The 14,689-nt window shown below is 38.4% G+C and overlaps 1 protein-coding gene across 2 annotated transcripts in view; it reads right to left on the minus strand.

The window, feature by feature from the left end:
* The window catches only part of RNF24 (ring finger protein 24), a 97,993-nt gene that overhangs the window by 39,975 nt on the left and 43,329 nt on the right, over positions 1-14,689 (minus strand). The window contains exons 1-2 of one of the 2 annotated variants that reach the window (XM_030826340.1): positions 12,441-12,612; positions 2,011-2,160 (exon numbers count right to left, since the gene is read on the minus strand). In XM_030826340.1, coding sequence (XP_030682200.1) covers positions 2,011-2,160; positions 12,441-12,496 — 206 coding nt within the window. In that variant the 5' untranslated portion in view covers positions 12,497-12,612. Of the gene's footprint in view, positions 1-2,010; positions 2,161-12,440; positions 12,613-14,689 lie in introns of those variants that run through there. The other variant, XM_004090139.3, reaches the window with a different exon arrangement.

Below are 14,689 nucleotides of genomic sequence, written 5' to 3' on the forward strand. Positions count from 1 at the left end.
ATATATGCTACAGCTAATTCTCTAATTTTAAAAAATGCCGAATATTTATATAATGTTTATCAAACTATTATTAATTTATATTTGAGTGCTTTATTATATTGGAATTGCAGTAATATTAACATTTGTATAAACACACAAAACCTTGTCTTTTCTTGCTAGAAAGAGATGTAAAAATCTGAACTAGTTGAACAGTCTTAAAAGAACTCATTGTCTAGCCGGATGTGGTGGCTCACCCCTGTAATCCCAGCACTTTGGGAGGTTGAGGCGGGTGGATTGCTTGAACTCAGGAGTTTGAGACCAGCCTGGGAAACATGGCAAAACCCCGTTTCTACCAAAAATACAAAAAAAATTGGCCAGGTGTGGTGGCAGGCGCCTGTAGCCCCAGCTACTTGGGATGCTGAGGGGGGAGGATCACTTGAGCCTAGGAGGAAAGCTGTAGTGAGCAGAGACTGTGCCACTGCACTCCAACCTAGGTAACAGAGAACCCATCTCAAATAATAATAATAATAACAATAAAGAACTCATTGTCCATTGGTAATAATAAATGTGTTTACGATGCAACAAAAAGTGTAACACAAAAATATATTAAATGCTGCAGCAAGTATTTACATGTATGTACCTCATTTTTTTTTTCTTTCCACTAAGGAAGGTATTTGTCCACAAATAGACAAACACAAATGCTTTGGTGTTTACAATTAAAAACACCCCAAGTCTAGAACTTAAAAGTTTCAGTACTTTTTTTTGGGACTTCTTCAGTTAACAGTTACTTTACACAGTGCTAAACTTTTTACTCTTAATTACATTTTTGGATGATATTTATATCCCACTGTCCTAGAACACTGTGATCAAACTTTTTTTTTTTTTGAGACGGAGTTTTGTTCTTGTTGTCTAGGCTGGACTGCAATGGCACGATCTTGGCTCACTGCAGTCTCTCCCTCCCAGGTTCAAGGGATTCTCCTGCCAAGTAGCTGGGATTACAGATGCCCACCACCACACCTCGCTAATTTTTGTATTTTTAGTAGAGACTGGGTTTCAACATGTTGGCCAGGCTGGTCTCGAACTCCCGACCTCAGGTAATCCACCCACCTCAGCCTCCCAGTATTGGGATTTTGGACGTGAGCCACCGCACCTGGCTGATATAATTATTTTAATAATAGTTTAATAGAAATGTTAGAAAAAGGAATTTCTGGAAATAAGCAGGTTTTATAAAGTTTTTTTCTGTAGATTACAATTATATTTGCCTCAAATATTTAATTAATTTGGAGGAAGAAATAAAAGTCATAAGCAGTCAACATATCTGTGAGATATAAGGAGCATCCCCTACGTTTCTTTATTATTTTATTTTTTGAGATGGAGTCTCGCTCTGTTGCCCAGGCTGGAGTGCAATGGCACGATCTTGGCTCACTGCAACCTCCACCACCTGGGTTCCAGTGATTTTCCTGCTTCAGCCTCCCAGGTAGCTGGGATTACAGGCATTAGCCACTACGCCCAGCTAGTTTTTGTATTTTTGGTAGAGACGGAGTTCCACCATGTTGGCCAGGCTGGTCGAGAACTCCTGACCTTAGGTGATCCACTCGCCTGGGCCTCCCAAAGTGCTGGGATTACAGGCATGAGCCACTGCGCCTAGCCTCCTCTACTTGTCTGATACCTAATGACCTTAGCTAACAAGGAAGCCACACCTTCTTGAAAAGCAATTTTGAAATCTCTGTGAGAGTAGATTAAATCTTGGAGAAAGACAATGACATATGTGTATCTGTTTACCAGGTAGAAAGGCAGAAAAATAAATAAGGACAATTTTCTCCTACAGAGTAAAACACTTCATCAATAGATAAGATTGAAGATCATATAAAGGTGTTTTACTGATTACTAATGCACAGATTAAAACGGTAAGTCATCTTAATTTTTTAAAAATTTGCCAATTATCATACTTCATTTTAAAAAAAATCTGAGGATAGAAACTTGATGATTATTTAACATATTTTGAAGTAACATAGAATGAAAATTGGTTACCTAATCAAGTAGCAACAGAAGAGTAAACTAAGGATGAAGACAAATATAGCAGTACCAAAAACCACAATATATATGTTGAGAGGCAGATTCTGGAATCCAATATTAGGCATCCTGAAGTTGTAATGTGGGAAATCCGAGCTCATGGGTGAACTGTGGGGGAAGAAAAAAATGGAAAAAAAATAGGTAAAGACTAAGAACTAAGACAGCATTATCACTGTGCACATATAGAGGCACAATGACCTCATCTGAAACAAATATGGTAGACAAAGTGTTAATATTCTTGCCATTCATTCATTCATTCACCATGCCAAATATTTACTGAGTATTATGTACCTGGCACTATTTCAGAGACTGGAGATCCTATATAAAAAGCTTTGCAAGTTGCATTTATTCACTAAAAGGCATTTCACTGAAATAATGCCAGTAATTAATAAACATGAAAATGTTCAACCTCAGAGAAGTGCAAAAAGAAAAAAAGTTTTAAGATTCTTCAAACTCTTTGGCCTTTAACCTGATAACTCAACCCTTGAAGTAACAATATTTATAATGGTAAAATATTAGAAATAACTGAGATATCTCACAAGGAAATATGATTAATTATATAATCATATGTTATAGTATTAAAGGGTCATGAAAAATTTTCAAGTAATTTTTTTTTTCTTTTGAGACAGGGTCTCACTCTGTCACCCCAGGCTGGAGTGCAATGGTGTGATCTCAGCTCTCTGCAGCCTTAATCTCCTGGGCTCAAGTGATTCTCCCACTTCAGCCTCCCAAATAGCTAGGACTACAGGCACGTGCCACCACACCTAGCTAATTCTTAAAAATTTTTTTGTAGAGATAGGGTCTCAGCATGTTGCCCAGGCTGGTCTTGAACTCGTGGGCTCAAGCAATCATCCCCACTTGGCCTCCCAAAGTGCTGGTATTATAGGCATGTGCCACCGCGCCCAGCCAATTTCTCTCCATTTTATAGACAAGGAAACTGAAGCTTAGACAGTTCTGGTCCCATGGCCATGACTGACCCAGTATGTACACAGCCAGAGCCCCTCCAGCTCCAAACTCAGCAATCTCAGTCCATATGCTCCACTGCCTTGCTCATGTGTTACTTTTATAATCAGAAACAGTAAGTGTTGTTTAAACATTAAAAAAAAGGACTATTTCTGTCAGTTTGTTTGAGAATACTTACTGATCACTACAGTTAAAATTCCACAGATAAAGGTTGCCTCTCCTGTAAGTGATAAGCTGTAATTTGTCATTTTGATTCCTTACAAAATAAAGAGTTCCTGCCAGGCCTGCTTATTAAGACCAAAGACTGATAATGGAATTATAACTATGAATACTACAAATCCAAACCCAAACAAAACTCTACCAAGCAAAGAAAACTTCCACTTTTATTTATGCATGGTAAATTAAAAATGTGTTCACAGGTTCCCAGAAGAGTATATTTATACTGTTGACACCACTGAGATGCTAACTGGCTGTATCTGAAACCTAAATCTTATTATTAGTTTCCAGTCTCTAGTAACACATATCAGGAAGTCAATACCTGCAAAGAACAACTTCATCCCATATAAATTCTTCTCTGACAGCTTCCAAACATAAATAATGGGTAATATTTAATTTTGAACCTTTGGCCATTTTCTGGGTTGGCTCAGTTAGAGCAAGTGCTTTTACTCAAATACATATTTAATTTCCTTTTTCCTACATTCAGATCTTCTTAGGAAGGGAAGGAAGGATGTAGCTAAGGAGTGCTTTACCAAATATACATAGCACATATGCTGTGGAGCTATTAGAAAATTACAGGGCACAAAACTTAGCTCTTAACTTTCATATTGCTGACAGGGCCTCACTTGATGACCCTTGTTATAGCCAAGACTTAGATGGCTGTCCTTTAATCCCTTAGAAATATCCCTCCCCAGACAAGACTGGCTTGGTAAGATATCTCTCACCTTAGAAAATAAGGGATTAGGCCAGGTGCAGTGGCTCACACCTGTAATCCCAGCACTTTGGGAGGCTGAGGTGGGTGGATCACCTGAGGTCAGGAGTTTGAGACCAGCCTGGCCAACATGGCGAAAATGTGTCTCTACTAAAGATGCAAAAATTAACCGGGAGTGGTGGCATGCACTTGTAATCCCAGCTACTCAGGAGGCTAATGCAGGGGAATCGCTCAAACCAGGGAGGTGGTAGGCTGCAGTGAGCCAAGATTGCTCCACTGCACTCCACCCTGGGCGACAGACTGAGACTCCATCTCAAAAAAGAAAAAGAAAAAAGAAAGAAAATAAGAGAATAAACATCTGTACTGGGCAAGCTAAGAGAGAGGAAATAGGCAAGTGACAGAAAGTGGTATGGTAGAAAGACGGAGAGGTTTGCAGTCAGCAAATCTGGATGCTTGCTCCCAGGATGTCACTAGCTAAATGTCAGAGCTTGGCCCACCTATACTTCAATTTTCTCATCTTTCAAATGGGATAATGACTGTCCTATCTAACAACTTTAAGGAATTCCTGAAAGGATAAAATGAGATATCAGATAATGAAGTGTCTGAAAACTCAAAGAGGACAAAACTATTAAGGCATGTGTGTGTGTGTGTGTGTGTGTGTGTGTGTGTGTGTGTGTGTGTGTGTGTGTGTGTTTGGGGAAAGGGAATGACATTAAATGAAAGTAGTAAATACCATAAAAGAAGCCTTGACAAAAATCATATCTCTGGAGAGGATTTCACCAAACCAAGTGCCCTTTCCACAGGGAGCTCTTCTGCACGCACTGACAGCTTTCTGTCAGGTGGCCTGCCAACCTGGCCTCCAGACGCAGGAACTAGAAACCATGTCTGGCCCAAAGGCAGCCATTAATACAGGCTAGCTAGGAGTGAGGCCAGTGGTGTGGGAATGTTGCCCTGCAGGGTTCTCGAAATTAGTACAATTCTTGTAGCATTCTGAACAAAGACTCAGACACTCACAGCAGTAGAGGTAGAAGCACTGTCATCAGAGGGAAAAGACATCTGCCTTAGTGCTGCTGGGGGCTGGATGTTGAGACTTTTGTGAGTCCTCACTACCTGGCAGGGCCTTTTAATAAACCCCAATTACCAGAGGGATCCAGGCTGGTAGAAGATATGTTGATGCAGAATACATTTTAGGAATTTTTCTCTCTTTGTTTTAGTAAATAAAATGGCTTCACTACAATTGATATGTTGGCCCAACAATTTAAGTAGATGGTAGATTATTCCAAGATGTTAATCCTGATCCAGTGATACATTAGTTTTTACAAAATTTTCATCATAATGTATTTTCACCAGGAGTATTAATCTTTTAAAATAAATTGATAAAAGGCTACATATTCATCATCTTAGTAATATGCATTCTTTGCTATTGAAGTCTTACAAATATAAGTTATTTAGTAATTGCTCCTTGTGGGAGTGAAGAGGAGAAATAGAACATACAGTACACTGTTGTAGCTTACTTGGCATTTCCAACTTCATTCACGTGAAAACCTTTTTTTCCCCTTCTTGAAATTCACTTCTTGAAATCTCTAGCCTCAGCCTAAATTTCAAACCACCCAGTCAGTTTATTAAAATCAAACCAAAACAAAAAAAAAAAAGACAGGAAGATTTGAGTATTTTATCAGCAATCTTAGAACCAAGAAGTTCTAAGAGGGACAGATTACTTGAGATTTGGATGCCTACAAGACCTGAGTTTAACACAATACACCACAGGTAAATGGGGCTGCAGTAGCATTCCTCAAAGCATGCTTGGTAGCCACATTCTTCTTAGACCAGTTCCTGTTCCCTGGACAATACCATATCATCTTCCCAGGAGTCAGTATTCTAGTTTTGCTTCAAAAATGCTCAGAAGTGTCGGGTGCAGTGGCTTACACCTGTAATTCCAGCACTTTGGGAGGCTGAGGCGGGCAGATCACGAGGTCAGGAGATCGAGACCATCTTGGCCAATATGGTGAAACCCTGTCTCTATAAAAATACAAGAATTAGCTGAGCGTGGTGACGCATGCCTGTAATCCCAGCTACTCGGGAGGCTGAGGCAGGAGAATCCCTTCAACCATGGAGTCGGAAGTTGCAGTGAGCCGAGATCGCGTCACTGCACTCCAGCCTGGCAACAAAAAAAAAAAAAAAAAAAAAAAAGAAAGAATAAAAAATGTAACAGGTGGCTGGGTGCGGTGGCTCATGCCTGTAATCCCAGCACTTTGGGAGGCCCAGGCAGGCAGATCACGAGGTCAGGAGTTTGAGACCTGCCTGGCCAATGTAGTGAAACCCCGTCTCTACTAAAAATACAAAAATTAGCCGGGCCTGGTGGCATGCGCCTGTAATCCCAGCTTCTCAGGAAGCTGAGGCAGATTAGCTTCAACCCGGGAGGCAGAGGTTGCAGTGAGCTGAGATTGCACCATTGCACTCCAGCCTGAGACAGAGCAAGACTCCATCTCAAAGAAAAAAAAAATGCTCAGAAAGGGGCCGGGTGCAGTGGTACATGCCTGTAACCCCAGTACTTTGGGAGGCTGAGGTGGGAGGACTGCTCGAGGCCAGGGGTTTGAGACCAGCCTGGGAGATATAGGGAGACCCCACCTGTACAAATAAAAATAAAAATAAAAATTAAAAAATTAGTTGGGCATGGTGGCACGTGCTTGTAGTACTAGTTACTCTGGAGGTTAAGATGGGAGGATCACTTGAGCCCAGGAATTTAAGGTTACAGTGAGCTATGATATCACTGCTACGCTCCAGCCTGGGTGACAAAGCGAGACTACATCTAAAAAAGAAAGCTTTTGACATATTAGAAGGAACTAATTTCTTTGTTCTTTACTGAGTATCTTTATGACCACATGAAAGACCTTCTGCAAAATCTTTTTTTGAGTGGGTGGATGAGAGGAAAGATTAAAAATTTTAAAAACATGTCACTGATCAGTAGAAAGACCTAAGCTTTCTGATGAAATGGATACACTGGGTTCTAGAGAGAATTATTTTAAAAATAAGACCTATATTTAGACAGATCCTAGTAAAATTTCTGAATTCTAGGATAGAAAAACTGTGACAAGTTTCCAAAAAAAACAAAGTTGTTATAATGGAAAGCATATAGATTTGAGATTTATCTTAGGCCATGAGTATTAGAGTGGGCTTATGGAGTCAGAGAGCCAGGGGTTTAACCATGGATTTGTCAGTAATTTGGGGCTTGTTACTTATCTTTTCTATGTCTCAGTTTCCTCATCTGATAAGACAGAATAATACTAGTAACTATTTCATAAAGTTTTAAGGGAATTAAATGACTCAACACACAAAAAGCACTTAGAACAGTACCTGGGCACATACTGTGTACTTGAGAAATGTTAGTTTTCATTATTAACTAAAATGCAACAATAAAAGATAATGGAATCACTGCCTGTATCTCCATTAAAAGACAGTCAGGTAGACTTCTGACTCCAGAAAGATGGCATAGACATACATTTCCCTATTTATCCAGCTAAATATAACTAAAAACCATGGACATTAAGTTGGACAGAAGGTAGCACACTAACTAGGGACCTGGGGACCCAAGGAATCACATGTTAACGAGTTCTCTGGGCTTTGTTTTTGTCTCCTATATCCCAGACTTAGAGCTGGCAAAGTTGGCAAACAAGAATGCCAACAGATGAAGACAAAAAAAAAAAAAGCCCTAATGAACCCGTTCCCTCTAGCCAAAGGATCACAAAAGGAGTAGTCTAACAAGACTGAAAGCTTTTAAACAAGAATTGCCCTACTTCAGCTAAACAACCCAGAAAAAACTATGGCCACACCCCTATAGACATGCCAGCAAAGGCTGAAGGCAGAGCCTAGATTTTCACTCTTGCCAGGATGTAACAAGATGCCCCCAGCCATCTTGCTGGGCTAGTGTTAGAAAAGGCCAAGTAGGAAGCTGAAATCTGTTTTTTGTTTTTTTTTTTGAGATGCCGTCTCACTCTGTCGCCAGGCTGGAGTGCAATAGTGTGATCTTGGCTCACTGCAACCTCCACCTTCCGGGTTCAAGCGATTGTCCTGCCTCAGCCTCCTGAGTAGCTGGAACTACAGGTGCCCACCACCATGCCCAGCTAATTTTTGTACTTTTAGCAGAGACGGAGTTTCACCATGTTGGCCAGCTGGAATTTTTACGCAACGTGGTGAAAATGAGGCTCCACCTCAGTGATATCAGTAGAGACAAATGTGGATCCTGACTTCTACCCCTATCCAGCAGTAACAAAGTGACTATACTCCTCCTCAGTGGGGTGATGACACAGGAGGATCTAGTGAAGAATCAGGATTTTACCACCACCAAGTGGCAACAAGCACTCCTACCTGTTCCAGCCAAAGTGGTATCAGTGAAAGCCTAGTTGAGAGCTGGAACTCCCATTCCTGCCCCGTCCCCGGCCCCCATGTCAATAGAGGCTGAATAGGGAACCTGGACTTCTACCTTTACCTGGCATTAATGAAGCAGCATTACAACCCACCGTTTCACTGTCAGAGTGGTGTCAGAGGAAGCCAGTTAACACAGCAGGTTTAAATAAAATCCAGAGTCTCATAACATAATACACAAAATGTCCAGGTTTCAACTAAAAATTACTCATCATACCAAGATTAGGAAGATCACAAATCAAATGAGAAATGATAATTAACAGATGCTAATACCAATGACAAAAATGTTAAAACTATCTGACAAAGATTTTAAAGTAGTCATCATCAAATTGTTTAAGCAAGCATTTATGAACATGCTTGAAACAAGTGAAAGCACTGAAACTCTCAGCAAAGAAACAGAAGATATAAAGAGGAACAAAATGGAAATTATAGAACTGAAAAACACAATAATTGAAATAAAAAAACTAAAACTAAGCGATGGGCTCAACAGCAGAATGGAGAAGAAAGGGGAAAGCATAAGTGAACTAGGGCCAGGCACGGTGGCTCACGCCTGTAATCCCAGCACTTTGGGAGGCCAAGGTGGGTGGATCACTTGAAGTCAGGAGTTCGAGACCAGCCTGGCAAACATGGCGAAACGCTGTCTCTACTAAAAATACAAAAATTATCCAGGCATGGTGGTGGGCACCTGTAATCCCAGCTACTCGGCAAGCTGAGGAATCTGTACATAAGTGTACAGATTTAAGAAGCTGAACAAACTCCAAAGAGAATAAACCCAAAGAAATCTACATCGTAGTCAAACTTCTGAAAACTAAAACAACAACAACAACAACAAAATTTTTTTTTTCTTTGCAGAGGTAATTGAGTTAAAACAACACTAAAAAATCTTGAAAGCAACTAAGGAGATACCATTGGGGGAAACAATATGAAAGACACAGATTTCTCATCAGAAACAATGGAGGGCAAAAGGAAGGAACACATTTTTCAAGTGCTGAAAGAAAAGAGCCATTAACCCCAAATCCTACATCCAGCAAAAATATCCTTCAGGAATGAAACAGGAAATCAAGACAGCCTCACATGAAGGAAAACAAAGGGAATTTGTTGCTAGCAGACCTACTCTTGAAGAGTGACTAAAGGAAGCTGTCTTAACAGAAAGGAAATGATAAGAAAAGGAACCTTGGAACATCAAGAAGGAAGAAACAACATGGTAAACAAATATAAGGGTAAATACAATAAACTTCCTTCTCTTGAGTTTTCTAAATTATATTCAATGGTTGCAGAAAAATTATAATTATCCAACCCGGTTCTAAATGTATTCAGAGGAAATATTTAAGATGAGCATATTAAAAATAAGAGAGGATAAAGGGACATAAAAGGAGGTAACATTTCTAGTCTGAACTGGTAAAGTATACTAGTAGACTGCATATATAATATAATGCCTACAGCAATCAGTAAGAAAACTATACAAAGACATACACTCAAAACACTACAAAAAATCAAAAAGGACTTCAACAAATTACTCAAGTAACAGAAATAAAAAATAGTGAAGACAAATAGAAAACAAAGTTTAAAATGGCAAGCTTAAGTATAAATGATTTAAATATGCCAATTAAAACACAGAGACTGGCAGAATGAATTAAAAAACATCACCCAATAATATGCTGTCTACCTGAAACTCACTTTAAAAATAATGATACATGCATGTTGAAAAGGATGGAAAAAGATATGTAATGCAAGCATTAATCAAAAGAAAGCAGGAGTGGCTATATTAACATCGAAGCAGATTTCAGAGCAAATAAAATTACCAGAGAGAGAAAAAAACATTACACAATGATAAAATGGTCAACCCACTAAAAATACATAGCAATCCTAAATGTGCATGCACAAAACAACAGAGCTGCAAAACATGTGAAGGAAAAACTGACTGAACTGAAAGGAGATATAAACAAATCTATAATTATACTCAAATACTTCAAAACCTTCTCCCAACAACTGATGAAACAACTAGATAGAAAACCAGCAAGGATAAAGAAAAATTCAACAACACAATTAGACAACAGGATCTACTCAAAATATATAGAGCACTCTACCTAGCAACAGCAAAATATACATTCTTTTCAAATACCCATGGCACCTACACCAGGACAGACCACATCCCTGGTCATAAAACAAATCTCAAACTTTCAAAAATCGAAGTCATATAGAGTGTGTTACTGGACATAGTTGAATCAAACTAGACATTTATAACAGAAAGGTAGCAAGAAAATACCAAACACTTAGAAACTAATCAACACACTACTAAATAATCTATAAGTCAAAAAGAGGTCTTAAAAGAAATTTTTAAAAATACACTGAATTGATTGAAAATGAAAATACAGGCTGGGTGTGGTGGCTAACGCTTATAATCCCAGCACTTTGGGGGGCCGAGGCGGGCAGATCACCTGAGGTCAGGAGTTTAAGACCAGACTGGCTAACATGGTGAAACCCCATCTCTACTAAAAATACAAAAAAATTAGCCGGGCGTGGTGGCACGCGCCTGTAGTCCCAGTTACTCAGGTGGCTATGGCATGAGGATCGCTTGAACCCTGGCGGTGGAGATTGCAGTGAGCCGAGATTGCACCACTGCACTCCAACCTGGGCGACAGTGAGACTCCGTCTCAGTTTAAAAAAAAAAAAAAGGACCGGGCAGGATGGCTCACGCCTGTAATCTCAGCACTTTGGGAGGCGGAGGCAGGTGGATCACCTGAGGTTAGGAGTTTGAGACCAGCCTAGCCAACATGGTAAAACCCCATCTCTACTAAAAACACAAAAATTAGCTGGGTGTGGTGGCAGGTGCCTGTAAGCCCAGTTACTCGGGAGGCTGAGGCAGGAGAACTGACTGAACCCGGGAGGTGGAGGTTGCAGTGAGCTGAGATTGTGCCACTGCACTCCAGCCTGGGTGACACACGCGAAACTCCATCTCAAAATAAAAAAAAAAAGAAAATGAAAATACAACATGTCAAAATTTCAGAGACATAGGTAAAGTAGTGCTGAGTGGGCAATTCATGGTACTAAACGCACACATAAGAAAATAAAAAATCTCAAATCAATAATCTAAACTCCTACATCAAGAACTCAGAAAAAGGGCAAGTTAATCAGGAAAAAAAAAATTAAAGAACAGAAACCAATTAAATTGAGAATAGGAAAACAATAGAGAAAAATCAATGAAACAAAAAGCTGAGTCTTTTCTTTGAAATGATCAGTAACACTGACAAATCTCTAGGAAGAATGACGAAAAAAAAAGAGAAGACACAAATTACCTATATCAACAATTAAATAGGAGAGATCACTACAGACATCAAAAGGATAAGAAGGGTATACACACATATACAGACATAAATTTAGTAACATAAATAAAACAGACCAATTCCTCAAAAAACACAAACTACAAAAACTCACCCAATATAAAATAGATGTGAACAGTTTTATAACTATCAAAGAAGCTGAATTAGTCATTTAAAAATTCACAAAAAAGAAAGCTCCAGGCCAAGAGGCTTTTACCAGAGAATTCTACCAAAAGTTTAAATAAGAATGAGCAGAAATACTTGACAATCTTTTGCAGAGAATGGGAGGGAACATTTCTCAAGGCATTTTTTGAAGCCAGTGCGACCTTGATAGCAAAACCAGATAAAGACAGTGTCTGGCAAATACAGACACAAAAATTCTTAACAAAATATTAGCAAGTAGAATTTGGCAATATGTAAATAGAATTTTACAACATCATGACCAAGTAAGGTTTATTCAAGAGATGCAGGGCTGGCTTAATATTAAAAAAAAAAAAAAAATCAATGTAATCTACCCATATTAAATGGCTAAAGAAGAAAAATCACATGATCATATTAACTGATTAAAAAAAAACACATTTCACAAACATCAGCACCCAGAAATTAAAAAACTCCCAGAAACAGAAATGGAAGAGAACTTCTTCAACACGTTAAAAAGCATCTACAAAAAACAAACTGGCAAAAACCAACCAAACAATAACAACAAAAACTGTACAGCTAATATTATTCTTAATTGTGAAAGACTGAATACTTACCCCCCTAAGACCGGGAACAAGGCAGGATATCTGCTCTCACCACTCTTATTCAACATAGTGCTGGAAGTTCTAGCCAGTGCAATAAGGTAGAAAAGGGAATAAAAGGCATACACATCAGAAAGGAAGAAATTAAACTGAGCCTATTTGCCAACATCAACATCTACAACAACAAAATCCCAAAGAATCTTCAAAAAAATTTCTAAAACTAATAAATGAGTTCAGCAAGGTTGCAGGATACCAGATACACATATAAAAATCAACTGTATTTTTATAAATTAGCAATGAACATATGAATACTGAAATTATAAATATAATGACATTTACAATTGTTCAAAAAAAGAAATACAAAGAATTAAATTTAATAAGACATTAGATATGTACAGGACTTAATGCTAAAAATGACAAAATGCTGATTAGAGGAATCAAGTAAGATCTAAATAAATGCAGAGACATACTGTGTTCATGGATTTGAAGACTCAGCATAGGAAAGATATTCTCTCCAAATTGATATATAGGTTTAACATAATTCCTATAAAAATCCCAGCAATTTTTTTTTTTTGTAGATATAGACAAGTTTAACAAATGTAGACAGAAAGAAAGACAAGGAAATAAAACAGCTAAAGCAATTTTGAAAAAAGAAGACTAAAGGGAGAGGAATCAGTCTATTCAATGTAAGGACTCATCATAGCCTAATCAAGACACTGATTGGTTTTAGCAAAAGGATAGACACATAAGTCAATGGAACAAAATGAAGAACCCAGAAATAGACTCACACAAATAAGCATAAATGATTTTTGAGAAACGTGCAATCCTTTCTCAATGGAGAGAGTATATGATCTTTTCAACAATTAGTGCTGGAACAATGGGACATCCAAAGGCAAAAAAATTGAATCTTGATCTTAACCTCAAACACAAAAAACAACTTGGATCATGAACTTAAACTTAAAATGCAAAACAATGATACAGTTGCAAAAAACCTAAGAGAAGATATTTCGGATCTAGGATTAGGCAAAAAGTTCCAGACTTGACACCAAAAGCAAGGAGTAGAAAAGGAAAAATTTATACACTGGACTTCATTGAAACGAAAAATTTTTTTTGCCTTGAAAGACTCTGTCAAGAGGATGAAGAATGAAGCTAAAGGCTAGGAAAAAAATATTTGCAAACCATACGCCTGACAAACGGCTAATATCTAAACACAAAACTCAATAGTAAAAAAACAACCAATTATGGGTTGAATTGTGTTCTCAAAAAGATATGGTGAAGATATAACTCCCAGTACCTCTGAATGTGACTTTACTTGAAAATAGGTTTGTTGAAGATATAATTAAGATGTAGTTAAGAAGTTAAAGTTATACTAGAGTAATCCAATATGACTGGTGTCTTTATAAGAAGAGGAAAAGAGATACAGAGAGAGAGAGATACAGGAGGAGAGAATGCTGAGTGATACAAGAAGCAGAGACTGAAGGATTGCTGGCTGTCATCAGAAGAGAGGCATGAACAAATCCTTTCTCAGAGCCCTCAGAAGGAACAACCTTGCTATTTTTTTTTTTTTGCAAGTGATTCTCCTGCCTCAGCCTCCCTAGTAGCTGGGACTACAGGAGCGCACCACCATGCTCTGTTAATTTTTGCATTTTTAGTAGAGATGGGGTTTCACCATGTTGGTCAGGCTGGTCTTGAACTCCTGGACTCAAGTGATCTGCTCACCTTGGCTTCCCAAAATGTTGGGATTACAGGTGTGAGCCACTGTGCCCGGCCACCAACATCTTGATTTCAGACTTCTAAACCCCAGAATTGTGAGACAATAGATTTTCTGTTGTTTTACGCCACCCAGTTTATGGCACGTTGTTAAGGCAGCCCTAGGAAACAATTCAATTAGAAAATGGGCAAAAGAGACATTTCACCAAAGGGAATATACAGATGGTAAATAAGTACATAAACGTATGTTCAAAATCATTAGCTATTAGGGAAATAGAAATTAAAGCCACAATGAGAAATTACTAAATTATACCTATCAGAATTGCTAAAATAAAAAATTGTAACAACACCAAATGCTGGCAACAATGCAGAGAATAGAGCACTTTATCTTGTTGGTGGGAATATAATATGGTATAGCCACTCTGGAAAATAGTTCGTCAGTTTCTTGTAAAATTAAACATGCAACTGCCATACAACTCAGCAGTTGCACTCCTGGGCATTTATTCTAGGGAAATGAAAACCTATGTTCACATAAAAACCACAACACAAATGTT

The sequence above is a fragment of the Nomascus leucogenys genome, chromosome 13 (genome assembly GCF_006542625.1).
Source record: "Nomascus leucogenys isolate Asia chromosome 13, Asia_NLE_v1, whole genome shotgun sequence".
Classification (NCBI taxonomy): Eukaryota; Metazoa; Chordata; class Mammalia; order Primates; family Hylobatidae; genus Nomascus; species Nomascus leucogenys.